The sequence below is a fragment of the Monodelphis domestica genome, chromosome 7 (genome assembly GCF_027887165.1).
Source record: "Monodelphis domestica isolate mMonDom1 chromosome 7, mMonDom1.pri, whole genome shotgun sequence".
Taxonomy (NCBI): Eukaryota; Metazoa; Chordata; class Mammalia; order Didelphimorphia; family Didelphidae; genus Monodelphis; species Monodelphis domestica.
This window is the reverse complement of record NC_077233.1, coordinates 97,237,594-97,253,877: the sequence shown is the minus strand read 5'-3', so window position 1 is coordinate 97,253,877 and position 16,284 is coordinate 97,237,594. Positions and strand designations below refer to the sequence as shown.

General features: G+C 42.0%; 1 protein-coding gene and 1 non-coding gene across 2 annotated transcripts in view; both read right to left on the bottom strand.

The window, feature by feature from the left end:
- Nucleotides 1–16,284, bottom strand: part of PTH1R (parathyroid hormone 1 receptor) — a 73,064-nt gene that overhangs the window by 14,806 nt on the left and 41,974 nt on the right. Inside the window, 5 exon segments of the mRNA XM_007499737.3 lie at nt 861–927; nt 1,247–1,307; nt 7,000–7,153; nt 7,614–7,800; nt 16,104–16,198. Coding sequence (XP_007499799.1) covers nt 861–927; nt 1,247–1,307; nt 7,000–7,153; nt 7,614–7,800; nt 16,104–16,198 — 564 coding nt within the window.
- Nucleotides 3,890–3,974, bottom strand: MIR460 (microRNA mir-460). The gene has a single exon (NR_034990.1). It is a non-coding gene; the product is annotated as a microRNA mir-460 (primary transcript).

The following is a 16,284-nucleotide window of genomic DNA, read 5'->3' as shown; positions in this document are numbered from 1 at the left end:
GATGAATCAACAGTGTAGCCAAAAAAGCTAATGTGATCTTTAGCTACTATAAGATTAGTAAATTTTCATAAATGATGAGGTGCTAGTCCTGTTGTCTTTTACCCTGATCTAATCAATACTATATTTTCTGGGTACCACATTTTATAAAGGACATTTATGAGCTGGAAAGCAACTAGAATGGTCAAGAGCTTTGAATCCATGCCATAGAGAATAGGTTGAAGGATCTGGGACATTTTCCCTGGAGAAGTGAAGGCTCCATGAGGGGTAGAGCATCATCGTAGATGTGTTAAAAGGCTGCCAGGATGAAGAGGGATTTCACTTATTTGGTTCAAGGTCAGAAGGCAATGAAAGAAATGAGTTGCAAAAAGATAAATTTAAGTCTGTTATAAGGAGAAACTTCCTATTATTAACTATTATTAGAATTCCCTGAAAATAGGATAGGCTATCTCTAGGAGGCAGCTGCTTCCTCTCCCTGGTGGCTTTCAAGAAGAGGCTGAATGACTACTTGTTGGATGGACTTGTAGAAAATATTTTTTTCTCCAAAGGCTGCCAAGATCCTTTCCACCTCTAATTCTGAGGTTGGGATCTCCCTGAGGGTATAACGATGATTTCTCAAGGACCAAGGCAGTTTAGTCTCTCCATTCAAAATGGAAGCTCCTTGAGGGACAGTCCATGCATTTCACATAATTGTAAATTATCAGAGGTGGAAGAGATCCAGACACCATTGGATCCAATTGTACAATGGTTCCAACAGCCTTGGGAGGCTGGGAGTAGGCTTCCCTTGCAGTTTGGGGCTCCTTTAGGGCAAGGACCACATAACCTCCTTAGACCTCCCTTCCTGTCCCCCAGGTCCTGCTCACCACAATAGCTGCCAGGATGGGCACCTGTATGATCCACTTCTTATTCCCCGAACTCAGGTCCCAGCACCTGGGGAGACACACTGTGATCAGTCCCAGGGGCATTCCTGATAGGCTCCCCCACCCTGGGCACAGCTTTTCCTTAGACCACTCCTCTAGGAATATATTATGGGCAAAATACTTGGAAGCTCCCTAATTTGGGGTCTATCAAAAGCCACCACCATATTAGACCACCCCCTGAAGTGGCCCTCATAAGGGACATGATTGTGCTTTCTGATGCTGGCATCACAGTCCATGGATGGGCCTTGGACACCCTAAGACAATCATGCTCTGAAGCTCCCCCCAAAACTCCAGTGCCCAAAAGGCCCCAAAGGAGGCCCTGGACTTACTCAGTGTTGGCCAGTGTGGCCCTCACGGTCACCCATACAGCGACAAACACGGCAGGAAGGCCTGGGGAGGAGAGTAGAGGAGAAAGAGAAGAGGAAAGAAGGGAGAGGAGAGATATAGAGAAGGAGGTGTGGAGACATGGAGAAGAAAAGAGAGATGCAATAGAGGTGGAAAGGAGAGACAGAGGAGAGGAGATGAGGCATGAGACCCCAGCTCTCCTACCCTCCTACCCTTCAACAGCCCATGGTAAGCCCCCTCCCCCAATTTCCCTCCCTCTTTCCCTTTCCCTGGCCTCAGCCTTGATTGACCTCTCTGACCATAGATGGAAGGCACAAGAATGTTGAGAGAGAGAAGAGGGGTGGGAGGAGGAAAGAGAGAATATATCAGAGAGCGAAGATGATGATGGGGAGAACACAAATGGTAGAGAGGAGAGATGCTGACACAGAGATCTGAGGAGAGGTAAAGGAGATGTGAGAAAGGCTAGATTAGGAAGAGAGATGTGAGGAAGAAGAGAATGAGAGACAGAAAGGAACCAGTAGAGTTGGAAGGGAACAGAATGACCATTTAGTCCAACATAGGGCAGATGAAACAAGGAAGGGAAGAAAAATGAGGAATGAGGGTAAGAAAAAGGGATGGTGGTGAGGGAAGTAGGCAGGGTTAGAAGGGGAAGTAGTGAAGACCTGGCATTGGCTCAGGACAGCTGGGTCCTCTCTAGGGAGGAGATCCCCAAAGGTATGAACTCTAGGGGTTGTGGCTGCTCCCCAGCCTCAAAATGTGGAGTTCCAGGATTTGTGGGTTCCAGGATAGAGACCATTTTGATGACTTTTCAGAGAATGTCCAACCTCCTTCAACTAATACTTGGTATTCTGTCTCTAGCCACTATGTCTTTGCTCTGACTATTCCCTGTCCCTGGAATGTCCTCCTACCCTGCTGCCGCCTCCTAGAATCTCTGGCTTCTTTCAGTGCTCACTTTACATGCCCTCTCTTCTGGGCAGTTTTTCTGATTCTCCTAATTGTTATGATTCTTTCCCTCCTCAAATGAGCATGCCTCAAGGTGTCACACCTCCTCTCTGTAGACTGTAAGCCCCTGAGGGGAGCAGCTACTTTATCTTTATATCCAGCGACCACCTTCCACCTGGTAGGTACTTAGTAAAATATGTGCTTGATTCTATTGAATTGGAAGCCAGTCTGTTCTCTGCTCCCTTTTCCTTTCCTCTCCTTCTCCTCTGCTCCCCCCTGCCAGACCCTTTACCCCCACTATGCATCTGCCAGTGAATAACACACTCCATCAGGTTTAAAGAATTCATTTGTCTCTTCCAGATTTTACTTGTTCGGATCTTTCTTTTAATCACTGGTTCCCTCTTTAGGGTAACCCTTGAACATCACTGTCCTTGCTAGCATCCTCCCCTTCACCTCCAGGCCCCCATTATACTTTCTTTCTAATTTCAGCTTCCTTGGCCCCTCCAGAGGTCTTTTCTGTCTGGCCTTCCAGGTTTATCCCTTGGTTTCAGATAGAAGTGTATCTATCTGAAGCCCAACTCACTAGGATCTCTTTCTCTGTCTCTGTTTCTCTGTCTCTGTCTCTTCTTTCTCTCTCTCTCTCTCTCTCTCTCTCTCTCTCTCTCTCTCTCTCTCTCTCTCTCTCTCTCTCTCTCTCTCTCTCTCTCTCTCTCCTCCCAACCCTTGCATTTTGTCTTACAATTAATACTAAAAATACTAAAAATTGGTTCCAAGGCAAGATTGGCAACGGCCAGGCAATTGGGATTAAGTGACTTGCCTGGGGTCACACAGTTAGAAAGTATCTGAGACCAGATTTGAACCTAGGACCTCCTGTCTCCAGATCTGGCTCTATCCACTGAGCCAAGCTGCCCCCTTTTTGATGGTCAACTCAACTGTCCCATGCACTTGCCTCTTCTCTGATTCAAGAATATGGCTCTCCGCTCAGTTCCCCTTATCCTAGGATCTTCTTTCTCCCAGTCTCTTCATCTTCTTCCCAACTTCTGAACCCCTCAGTTTTTTTTAAATTTTAATTTAAAACATTTTTTTCAGTTTTTCTAAAAGCTGTCATCTCAGCACAATCTACCACATTATTCAACTGCCACCCTTACCCTTCCTCCAGTATCCACAGTCTAGCTGGTTGGCCCAAAGATCATCTCTGCCAGATTCATATAAGCAGGGGGAAAATCTCAATTTAGTCTAAATAGGCACAGTGGAAAGAGCCTGGAGAGGAAATCAGTCCCCCACATACTATCTGTAGGACCATGGAAAAAGTATTTCCTCTTTCTGGATCTCAGTTTCCTCATCTGTAAAATGAGAGGGATGGATCCCAAGACCTAAGTACAGACTCAGCCTGCCCTGGTGGTGCTGCCTCCTTCCAAAAAGCCCTTTTTGTTCTCCAGCCCTACAACAACATTCACCGCCCACCTGCCCACGCGTGACAGGAACGCATCCACATCCCCCCGTGCACAGATTCATATGCCCAGTCCTCACGGGCATGCACGAGCCCCCACCTCCATGTGCATAGACAGATGCCACAAATGCACACAGAGATGCAGGCACTTATCTGCATCTGTACAGCCTGTACGGACCCAATGACTCCCCTGGGGACACAGAAAGGGTTCCCTGGGTGGGCACTGATGCTGTCAGTGACTCTTATAGTATCCACATTGTATGCGCTGTGCATGGGAATGAAAACACACAGTGTGTACAATGCAGGTTCTATAAAGTCAGGTGTGTCCCCCCTCAGGGCTTGCCCCTGTGGGCTCATCTAGCCAAGTGAGGCTTGATCCAGCCCATCCTATACATCACAGCCAGCGCCCTTCCCCAGCCACTACTGGTGGTCTCCCCTTAAAACTCAGCTCCACAACCTTTGTCTTGGCTCCCTGTGGCCCCTTAGGCTCAGGCCATCTCCCTGGGCTGAATTTTAGGGCTTTTGCTGTTAGCTCCCCAATAAGGTCACAGACCAGAAGCTCACACCTTTCTGGGTTCTGAGATGGACAAGGGCTAAGCTTTTGCCAGTAGGCAAGTGTCCTGATGTCCAGGGGTTGACTATTGGAGGAAAGAGAAATATTCAGTCACAGTCACCCTACCTGGAGGTCTAAGCAGCAGGAATATGAATGGTGGGGGGAGAGAAAGAGAGACAGAGAGATAGAGACAGAGAAAGAGAGAGAGAGAGAGAGAGAGAGAGAGAGAGAGAGAGAGAGAGAGAGAGAGAGACAGAGAGAGACAGAGAGAGACAGAGACAGAGACAGAGACAGAGAGACAGAGAGAGAGAGACAGAGAGAAGGCATCCTTGGTTTAGCTCACTTGCCACATAATAGAATAAAAGAATTTTTAGGGTTGGAGAGGGCTTTGGAGATAGAGTAGTCTAAATCTCTCAAGTGGGGAAACCAAGCCCCAGAGAGGTGACTTGCTTGATATATAGCAGAGATGAGATTGGAACCCAGGTCCTGATTTAGGACTATTTCTCCTGTATCATGCAGCTTTTTATTCCCCTCACATGTCTGCCATTGTTGGGGCTGTCTGTTCAGAATGAGCTGGTCCAGGGCATGGTGGGCAAAGTAGGGTACCCGTTCTCTAAAGGAGTCACTAAAGTCCATGTATTCCTATGGAGATGGGGGGATCCTCTGGGCATTCCATGGACCCTGATTACAGCTAGATAGGTGGGGAGAAGGGGAGAGAAAGGTTTATGTCTCAAACCCAGGATTCTCTTCTGTCAGAGACAGGCCATGGTGGACCCAAGCCAGGGCTATAGAGGAATCCCTGGCCATTATCTGCTACAAGGGTTCTTCTTCTGGGCTCCTGTTTTCTGGTTACAGACTGAACTTGGACCCTAAGTCACAGGCTGAGCCCTGACCCTGGTCACAGGTGAAGTTTTTGAAGCTGACCTCTAACAGAATTATTGGAAGCCAGACCGAGATGGGACTTCAGAGTCTACCTCCTTCATTTTATTTTATTAATTTTTTAAAACTCTTATTTTCTGTTTTAGTAACAACTCTAAGACAGAAAAGTGATAAGAGCTAGACAAATGGGCATTAATTGACTTGCCCAGGGTCACCCAGCTAGGAAGAGTCTGAGGTTAGATTTGAACCTAGGACCTTTCATCTCCAGATCTGGCACTCCATCCACTGTGCTACCTCACTGCCCCAATGCCTTCATTTTACAGATGAAGAGACCAAGGTTCAGAGTAGAAAGGATTTGCCTAAGGTCACACAGAGGTCCAGGGGCTGAGCTGGGCTGGACTTCTTTAGTCCTTTGCAACGTATGCTGCCTCTCCCTTCGTCCTTTCTGTGGCACTGAGCACGTCTCTGGCCCTAATTCCACACTTGTTTCCTGTCCCTGACACCATTTCCCTCCTACAAGTGTCACTGCTGATTCTAGATCTGAGGCCCTTGTTGTAGGTGGAGGTTGGACAGCCAGTGTGCATGTGTGTGTAAGGGGAATTTCCTGGTGTTGGAATAGAATTATGGGGAAGCTATAGGACAGGCACAGGCACAAATATATAGGGCTAATAGAATATATAATATAAATAGTATATGTAATATATAAAAGAAATGATACATGCAATATATAAAAGAAATGCTTATGTTATACTATATATAATAAATAATATAAATATAAATAATAGAGAAAATAAATAATATATTATATATAATAGAATATAAATAATATATGTAATCTATAAAATAAATAATACATGTAATTTATAAAAGAAACATTTATGTAAGTTATACTATATATAATAAATAATATAAATATAAACATATAAAGTATAAAATAAACAAATTCTATATAATAGAATATAAATATATGTAAAATAAAATATAAAACAAATAATACATGCAATATATAAAAGAAATATTAATGTAAGCTATACTATACATAATAAATAATATATAAAGTATAAAATAAATACATTATATGTAATAGAATATAAATATAAATAATATCTGTAATCTATAAAATAAATATTACATGCAATATATAAAAGAAATATTTATGTAAGGCATGCTCTATATAATAAATAATATGTAAAATAAATAAATTATATTATATGTAATATAATATAAATAACATGTAATATATAATATAAACAATGTATGCAAACATGTAATATATAATATAAACAATGTATGCAAACATGTAATATATACTATAAACAATGTATGCAAAATATAAAAGAACTATTTGTTATATTACATATAATATAATAAAGAATATAATGTCTAGCATATAAAATAAATATGTATTATACATAATATAAATATAAATAATACATAATATATACAGTATAAAATAAATTTTTATATGTTTTATTATATATAATGTAATGCATAGTATACATATAAATATGTATAAATATGCAATACATGCATTATATAAAATAAATATATATTATGAATAATGTAATAAATAATATAATAAACATTGTGTAAAATATAAACTATAATCTATAAAGTAATATATAGTAGAACTAATGCATGCAGGAGGAGCTCCACGATGCAATTCCATAAACACACACATGCACGCACGCAGACATTCACGTGCATGCTCAGACACATGGAGCCACACAATGTATGTACGCTCGCACACAGGTACAAGGGAACGTGCGTGCACCTCGGTGGACTCCGACACAAAAAATGACACTCTCACACACACTTCGACATGCATCCGCACACATAGCTATCCTACGCCATTGGCAAGGGCAGGATGGGACCAAGGGGAAGGCAGGCCTCTGGCATCCCGGTGCACGTACCCCAGCCGAATAATGTGAAACCCCAGAGATACTTTTTCTCAGAGAAAAAAGCCATGAAGATGAGGCTGTGAAGGTAGAGGCCTTCCACCAGGATCCAGTAGTAGTTGGTGGTCAGGAAGTAAAGGAAGACGGTTACCGCCACTCTGCAGCCCACCTGGATGGAGAGGAGACAAGGGGCAGCGAGTCAGATGGAGTGGGCAACCCTGTCGTGGTGCATGCCCCACTGGGGATAGTTCTTCATGGATAATCCAAAATGGGAGACAAATTCTATTTGAGAAGGCTGGTGGTGCTCATCCCAGAAGACTGAGCCACTTGCTTATGGCTGATTATGCTCAGGCTGGTGTAGAAATCATTTTGCATTTTCCTATGTTTGTGTGTTAAGGGTGAGGTTGATGCTTGGGTCTCTGAGAATCCCTCTGGAGTGCATGCACTCTTTTGGGGGTCAGGGGGATAATGGAGAAGTGCCCCCTTGGGGACCTTCCCAGAAAGAAGCAAGAGGTCACTAATGGGCACTGAGGGATGGAATACCTTAAGAGGACAACGGATGGGGATGGGGGGCACAAAGTGATTAGGCTGGGCAAGAAGGGACCTTGGCCAGGGTCTGGGACACTCACAAAACCCGCCTTGTCAGCAGGGGGAGGCTCTGTAAAGGCCCTCAGCTCCTCCTCGGTGATGCGCTCGATTTCGTCTGTGGAAACCCCCGAGTAGAGCACAGCATCCTTGATGAAGATGCTTACAGCCCGGAGCATAAAGGACACGAAGAGATGCATGTGAATGTAGTTTCGGGTGCAATGTAACCTCCTGGAGGGGGCACAGGGAACAGGGTGCGGGCGCCATGTTAATGATGCTTGCCATGATCTACCAGCCACAGGAAGCAATGACCCCTTCCTGCTCTACCCTATCCTCATACCCCAGATGCTTGTCTTTGATGAGCTCAGGGCATGATGAAACATTCCTGGAACAATAATACTGATAATTGCAGCTCCCACGGCCCTACAAATAATGTTTACATGTTGCTTTCTTCATCATCAATTCTGTAACATGGGGAGTAGAAAGATTATTGCTCTCATTTTACAGATGAAGGAGCTGAAGTTCCAGGAGGCCAACTAATATTTTTTTAGGTTCAAAGTGCAGGTTGGTCACCCTCCTAGAAGAGAAAGTAAAAAGGCTGGAGAAGCAGAGAATCAGAAGTGGAAGGGATTTTAGAAATTCACCTAGTCTAATCTCCTTATTTTATACATAGGGAAACTGAGGCCCAGAGAGGTGAACTGATTCGTACATATTCACATAAGAAGTAAGTAGAAAAGCAGGAAGTCAAAGTCAGATCTCTTTGCATTTTGTCCAACTCTTTAGGGTATTAGAAAGGGGTGGGGGAAGGCTGTTTTTGAAAAAAAAAATGAAAGTAGGGCTTAGAGGTTTAAAAAAATCAAGAAAATGGGTGTCAGGGTAGTGGGGGACAGCGAGGTGTCTCAATGGGTAGAAAGTCAGGACTAGATTCAAATGTAGTCTCAGTCACTTCCTAGCTATGTAACCCTGGGCAAGTCACTTAACTGCTATTGCCTAGCCCTAACTACTCTTCTGCCTTAGAACCAAAAGTATTGGCTCTAAGATGGAAGGTAAGGGCTTAACAAAATCAAGAAAATGGGTCTGAAGAAGCAAAAAGGAATTCTGAGCAGTGTCAAGAGGTTGGAGAGTGGAAGAATATTACCCTAAGAAGACTGTGAAGAAGAACCACTGAATATCTGGAGCATCATCTTCCTGGAAAGGAGGGAGTCAGTCTGTCTGAGAATGCCTTCAATGACTCATACTATACTATGGATCCACAAAGGCTATCAGCAGAGAGATCATCCAGTTAGAGATGAGAGGAAGGACAGATAAGCAGTGACAGTTGATGACTCCCCACTTGGGGCTTTCAAGGCAGCTTTTGGTCAGACTGACATAAGCGATAACAAGGTCTGCTGACTTCCCAGGGCAGGTACCCAGAACAAAATGGAGAGATTTATTAGACCCAATGGCTGCTCCATGTTTCCACTGCTTAATGTGGAGACAAAGGATTCTGCCAGAAGATTTTGGAAGAAAGTGTGGCTGAAGATTATGAAGTCCTAAGCAAGAAATGGAAGTCTTAAGACTATAAGGAGGGATTTTATTATTCTTGTCAGTCAACAGTCAATAAAGAGTTATTGATTGCTTATTATGTTCTAGTCTTTGCCAACTAAAGGCAGAGACTCAGAAGAAAAAAGCATATTGTAGAAATGAACAAGTGGCTAAAAAGATGGTGTCTGAAAATGGGATTTGGATTTCGGGACCATATGTTTAAACGGGATAATTGGCTCCTGGCCAGGGATGGTTGCCACTTAATGAGTGCTAGTAAAATATATCTTATTTCCCCACAGTTTTGCAAATCTTACTCAACTGGAAAGGAAGGGGGTTGGGGAGATGCATATCTATCCACCAAGAAATGATACAGAATAGTTATATCACAAAAGAATAAGAGTGGGGCATCCTCAATAATTTACAAAGATCAACACCCAAGAAAGAAGCCAACATTAGAATCCATGACTTCAGAAGTCTATATAAAAATGTATTAAGTATGTGCAAGGCACCATACTAAGCACTGGGAATACAAATACAAAAAATGAGATAGTTTTTTGAATAGACAAAATTAATTAGAGATTCCAGGGGAAGGAGACAAATTTGATTTCACAAGTGCCATTGAGTTTTGGTGGGATGGAATTCATGCCTGGAATATGGCTCTGGAAAAGTTTTCAGAATAAACAAGAGGACAGGGAGGGTAGGATTGTAGATGATCATTTATTCATATGAGGAAACTCAGGAACCAGAGAGGAAATGGCATGGTGGAAAGCAGGAGTAGTTCTATGAGAACTGATGGAAGGGGCGGGGAGGGGGCAGAAGTACTATTTTTGTGGTATTATGCTACAGAACACATGGGCAGAAGGAAGAAACTGATGATGTACTCAGGAAGCAGTTCAAAAGCCTGGTATAGAGACATGATGTAATAGTAATAGTAGAGTATCACTGTTCCGACATCATTAGGGTTCTCTCTGTTTCTCTTTGACTCTCTGTCTTTCCCTCTCTGTCTCTCTCCCTCTCTGCTAAAAGGAAAACAACAAATGAATCCTTGATTTTCTTCAGTATTAATTTTATATTTCCAGAGTTGGAGGAAGTAACAAGAGGAATCACCATTCTGGACCTGATTCTGACTAAAAGGAGAATTTGGTGAAGTCAAAACAAAGGAAACTTAAGGGAGTGGGAGGAAGTAAAAAATCCATCTTACAAGTCATGCCAGAAGAGAGTGGGGCATAGTCTGATAGATACCCTAGAAAAAGGAAAGGTATCATTCCATGGAATCAAATTCTATTGGGGTGGGTGGATGAGGAACCAGCTAATGAGAGATTGGGAACTCTTAAAAAATGAACTTCTGAGGACACACACACACACAAAAAATCCCAATAAGGAAGGAAGAAAAGGGGGAGCAGTTAAAAGAGAATGACTTGGATACATAGAGCACTCCTTTATATCTAGCATTTAAACAGTACTTTTAGAATTTACAAAGGGCTTATTTTTTATCCTAACAACAACATTAAGAGGTAAATACTATTCCCCCCAACCCAATTCTTAACTTCTGTTTTATTAGAGGCGAGGTCTCCCTTTACATCTTTGATACTGTTGGTTTGGTTTTCTTCTTTCCTTTTTTAAATTAGATTGACCAGTACTTTGTCTATTTTATTTGTTTTTTCAAAGTACCAGCTTCGTCTTATTTATTAAATCAATAGTTCTTTGACTTTCAATTTTATTAATTTCTCCTTTGATTTTTAGGATCTCTATTTTGGTTTTCATCTGAGGATTTTAAATTTGTTCTCTTTTTAGTTTTTTAAGTTGTATGCCCAATTCATTGACCTCCACCCTTCCTAATTTGTTACTATATGAACTCAAGGATATAAATTTTCCCAAGTACTGCTTTGACTGCATCCCATAGATTTTGAAAGGATGTCTCATCATTGTCATTTTCTTCAATGAAATTATTGTTTCTATGATTTTTTCTTTAACTAACTGATTTTGGAGAATCCTATTGTTTAATTTCCAATTAATTTTTGATTTGCCTCTCTATGTACCCTTACCGATCATTATTTTTATTGCGTTATGATCTGAGAAGGTTTAACTTCTGTTTTAGAACTAATACCTGTATTGATTCTAATGTAGAAGATTGGTAAGGGCTAGACAATTAGGGTTGAGTGACTTACCCAGGGTTACACAGCTAGAAGTGTCTGAGGTCAGATTTGAACCCACCCTCATCTCCAGGTCTGGCTCTCTATCCACTGAACTACTCAGCTGACCCATAAGTACTATTATTAACTCTATTTTTCAGATGAGCAAACTGAGGTTGAGAGAAATTAAAGGGTGGTTTGCTGAGGTTCACACAATTAGTATCTAAGACAGGGCACTCATTCAAGTGTTCCTGACTTCAAGTCCAGCCCTCTATCCACTGATCTACTTAGCACTCACTGACCAACCTAACTAGGAAGCATTGCTAACAAGTCAGATCAAGGAGATCTCATTAAGCTAGAATGTTGGACCTAATCAGGTAGGATAAAATTAAATAGAGATGAAGTCTGATACTTTAGCAGCCACATAAAGAATGGACTGGAGGGAGGAGACATTTGAAGGAGAGAAAGGAGTTAGCTAGATGCTTTTAAATGAATTCGTTTATTAATTAACTTATTAAATAATTAAAAAACCCTTTACTTTCTGTTTTATAATCAATATTAAATATCAGTTCGAATGCAGAAGAGCAGTAAGTACTAGGCAATGGGGGTTAAGTGACTTGTCCAGGGTCACACAGCTAGGAAGTGTCTGAGGTCACATTTGGACCCAGGACCTCCCCAACTCCAGACTGGGCTCTCTATCCACTGAGTTTCCTAGCTACCCTTTAAATATATTTTAAAAGCTGACTTCACAAGTACAGAATGGGAGAAACCTAGGATGTTTGTGCCTAGAAAACAGTTCTTTTTACAAAGACTTAGGGAGTTTTAGTGGTTGGTAAGATTAACATGAATCAACAGCTTGATATGGCAGCCAGAAAAACAAATGTATTCTTAGGCTCCATTAAGAAAGAAATTGTGAATTAAATAAAAATTTTAAAAAAGAAAGAAAGAAATAGTGGGGGAAGCTAGGTGGCTCAAGGAATAGAGAGCCGGTTCTAGAGACAGGAGATCCTGGGCTCAAATCTGCCCTCAGACACTTCCTAGATGTGTGACCCTGGGGAGGTCACTTAACCCCACTTATCTAGTCCTTACTGCTCTTCTGCCTTGGAACCAATACTTAGTGTATTAATTCTAAGACAGAAGGTAGGGTTTTTAAAAGAAAGAAAGAGAAAGGAAGGAAGGGAGGAAGGGAGGAAGGGAGGAAGGAAGGAAGGAAGGAAGGAAGGAAGGAAGGAAGGAAGGAAGGAAGGAAGGAAGGAAGGAAGGAAGGAAGGAAGGAAGGAAGGAAAGACATGCACAATTTACTGGGTAGAATATGTTCAGTTTTTAGTTTCCCATTTTAGAAAGGAGACTAGTTAGATTGGAAGTATTTTTAGAGATGGACTATCAGGATGGTGAAGGGTCTCAAGGTCCTTATCCATGCCCTCTTCTCTCCGCTCAGACAGCTATATTCTATTTCAGCCCCTCATCATTTCTTGTCTTGGACCACTGCAACAGACTCCTAACTGATTTCTCTACTAAAGGTTTCACCTAACTCCTATCCATTCTTCACACAGCTGCTAAAGTGATTTTCTTTTCTTTTTTTTTTCAGTAATAAATGTTTATTGAATTCCATTTCTCATACATTTCCGGAAATTATGGAAAGCCTCAATGCTGATATAATTGTAGTACCATCCTACTCTTTGGCTTCTCCCTATGAGTGGGGAATAGACAGGTTGATTGGAATGCTTGGCCATTGAAAGAACCTTAGGCAAGGGAGGTAGGTCTTGGCTCTTGGGAACTTGATTTCTAGGAAAGACATCTTAGCAAGCTGACAATAGTGAGTAGGATGATGGAGGCATGTAGTAACTGAAATGAGGAAGTTTTACTTTTGCCTTTCCGACTCATTCTGCTTTCAGTGGCCGTGATGCCTTTTGGCCAGAGCCAGTACAATAAGAAAGAGAGGAAGGCAGTTACAGATGGAGACTTGGTGGGGAGGGGGAAGAATGTCTCCCAAGTTTACGTACCCCTGGCAAAAAGAGGAGCCCACTTCCAATATTGGGGTTTCTGAGTCCTTTAACTCCATAGTGATTTTCTTCAAGTACAATCTGACTATGTCACCCCCTACTCAGTAAACACTAGTGGTTACTTAGAATCTTTAGGACCAAAATAGAAATTCTTTTTTTGGGGGGGGGAATTTAAAGATCTTCACACCTCTGCCTTTTTATGCATTACTTCCTTCCATATACTCAAAGGATTTTGCGGTTTTCTTATGTCCCATCTCTGTGTCTGGCACAGACTGGCTGTCTCTTTAGACTAGAGGGTACTCCTGACCTCATCCTTTTGGAAGTCTTGGTTTGCTTCAAGACTCAGGTCAAACAACATTCTCACAATGTCTTTTCTATTCTCCCCAGTTCCCAAGGTTGTCCCCCTAAAGGGCACCTTGAATCTGTTTTAGGTTAATTTTGTATGTCCTTACTTAATGTGTGCATTGTTTCTTGGATGACACTCTAAAGCCCTTTTAGGCAGGAACTCTTTCACTTATGTCTTTGTATCATCCTCCTAAATAAAAGCTTGTTGATTGGTTGATTTTGACTCCTGATTAACTGCTTTGCTACTGTAGCATATCCTTGGCTCTGAGGTCAGACCAACTAGGTAAGAAATAAAATTAATCCTCTGGGGGAAACGATGGCTGGCATTCCAGAATAAAAAATGCCCTCGTTCTGGATCACCTGTGCATTGCAGTAATAATGGAGAGGAAACTACATATTCTATATTACTTGCCCTTTAGAAAATTTCTGCTTAAGTCTCTGTCCTTACGTCTCAGCAAGTTCAAGATTGTTTAAATTATTGACTCAAGTTGAACAAGTTGACATCAAGTCCTGAGTGGTTAAAGGCTGGGCCAGGAGGGCACACATGGGTAATTCTTACCAATTTGGAAAGGGTTCAAGGATAGGCCTGGGGATGGAGTGTGAGTCTGACATCTGAGGAGCAGCTTAGCTAAATTTGGGAAGGTTAATCACCAGAGGGAGAGATTTATTTTGGCCACAGGAAATAAATAATTATGTAATGAGATGTGTCTAATGAGATGTCTTCTTTGATCCAGTGATGCTGGCCTCCTGGCTGTTTCATGAACAAGACCCTCTGTCTCTTAGCTCTGGGCATTTTCTTTGGCCATCCCCCAGGCTTGGAATGTTCCCCCTCCTCCACTCTGACTACTGACCTCCCGGATTTCCTTTTAAGTCACAACTAGCATCCCATATTTACCAACCCCTCTTACTTCCAGTGTCCTCCCTCCATTAACAACATCCTATTTATCCTTAATATAGCTCATTCTGTATATATGTGTTTGCATCTTGGCTCCCCCCATTAGATTGCTAGCTCCTTGAGGGCAGGAATTGTCTTTTGACTCTCTTTGTATCCCCAGCATTTGGCACAGGGCTTGGTACATAGTAGGTACTAAATAAATGATTATTGATTGATTAAGGAATTGGGAGGTACATTATAGATTTATAGGATTTTTAGAGTTGGAAGAAACCTTAGAATTCATCTGGACTTGGAGATGGGAAGACAGTTAAATTCCTACCTTAGGTTACTAGCTATGTCTTAATCTCTACATAATTCAGTTTCTCCACCTATGAAGTGAGGTGATCGGATTAGATTATATTCTAAGGTCACCCTCAGGGAAAACTCTGTGATCCAAAGAGCTCCCTTCACTTTCTAGAGGAAGAATCTGAGATCTAGAAAGTTTGGGGTGACTTGCTCAAGGTCATACAGAGCTGAGATTCCTAACTAGAGCCTCTGTTTCTCAATCCAGTGCTCTTTTCACTACACCACACTGAACTGGCAGAGGAAATGTCTCCTGATGAAATCTCAGGTCTTTTGAAATACTGTGGTGCTGAAGTAATTCTATTAATAACAGTGATAATAATAGTAACAACTGGAATTTATAAAGCACTTTAGTAACAAAGCACTTAACATCCATTATGTAGCTAAATTATTGGTCTAGATGTACAAACCACAATTTACTCACTGAGCCGAGAAAACAATGGACATGAATCAGAATTCAGTTGAATTTTACATTCTTTCCCTTTTCTGAAATCTCATCCCCTTGTGGTGTCCCACTGGCCCCTTCATCCCCAAATGGCTCAAACTCAACTTCTTATGGGATTAAAGGATCAAAGAATGTCAGAGCTGGAAAGGGCTGAACTAAATTGAGTGTGTACTATATGTTAAAGGGAGTTACTGCTTCTACTTCCTGATAATTTCATTTTTTTTAGAAGGTGGAAGAAGTGACAAGAACTGACTGCTATTCTGGGCCTAATTCTGAGCAATAAGGAAAAACTTGTTGCCAGAAAAGAAATTATGGGGCTTTCAGGAGGAAGTGATCTCTCCATCTGAGAGGGTGATAGATGAGGAGGGAAACCAAGGCTACTCTGATGGGAACCTTGGGTTTCTGGAGAGCAGATTTAAGAGATGAGAGAAAGGGCACTTAGCATCCTAGAGCCTAAAATTCTACAGGGTGAGTCCATTTAGGAGACAAAGGAAGTTCTGAAGAATACCCTTAAGTACCCCCCAGAGTGCCTCCTGCCCCCCAGAATTTAGGCTTGTTGACTTGTCTACAACCTGTTGATCATGGATGGGGATGGGACTCTGATTTCCTACCAGGATCTATCTATCTATCTATCTATCTATCTATCTATCTATCTATCTATCTATCTATCTATCTATCTATCTATCCATCCATCTATCTATCCTTCCTAGGCATTTTCCTCACTTGTGCTCTTAGACCAAGCCTCATAGTACACCCTGTTCTAGGTTCCCGGCTCCCTGGTTACCTTGTGCCACTTTCCAGATGTGGAGTGGAAATGGGGACCTCCTGGACCTCCATCATATCCTTACCTAAAGTAACCCAGGATCAGCACAGCCACAGTGAGGGAGCCCAGAGAGATGGAGTAGCCCACAGTGTAGATCATTCCAAGGCGATCAAAGACTTCCTGGAGGCCAAAAAGAAAAAGGTCAGTAGGCAGGTGATGACCAGGGCTTCTGTCAGTCCATTTTAGGGTCACTGTGGGGAAACTGC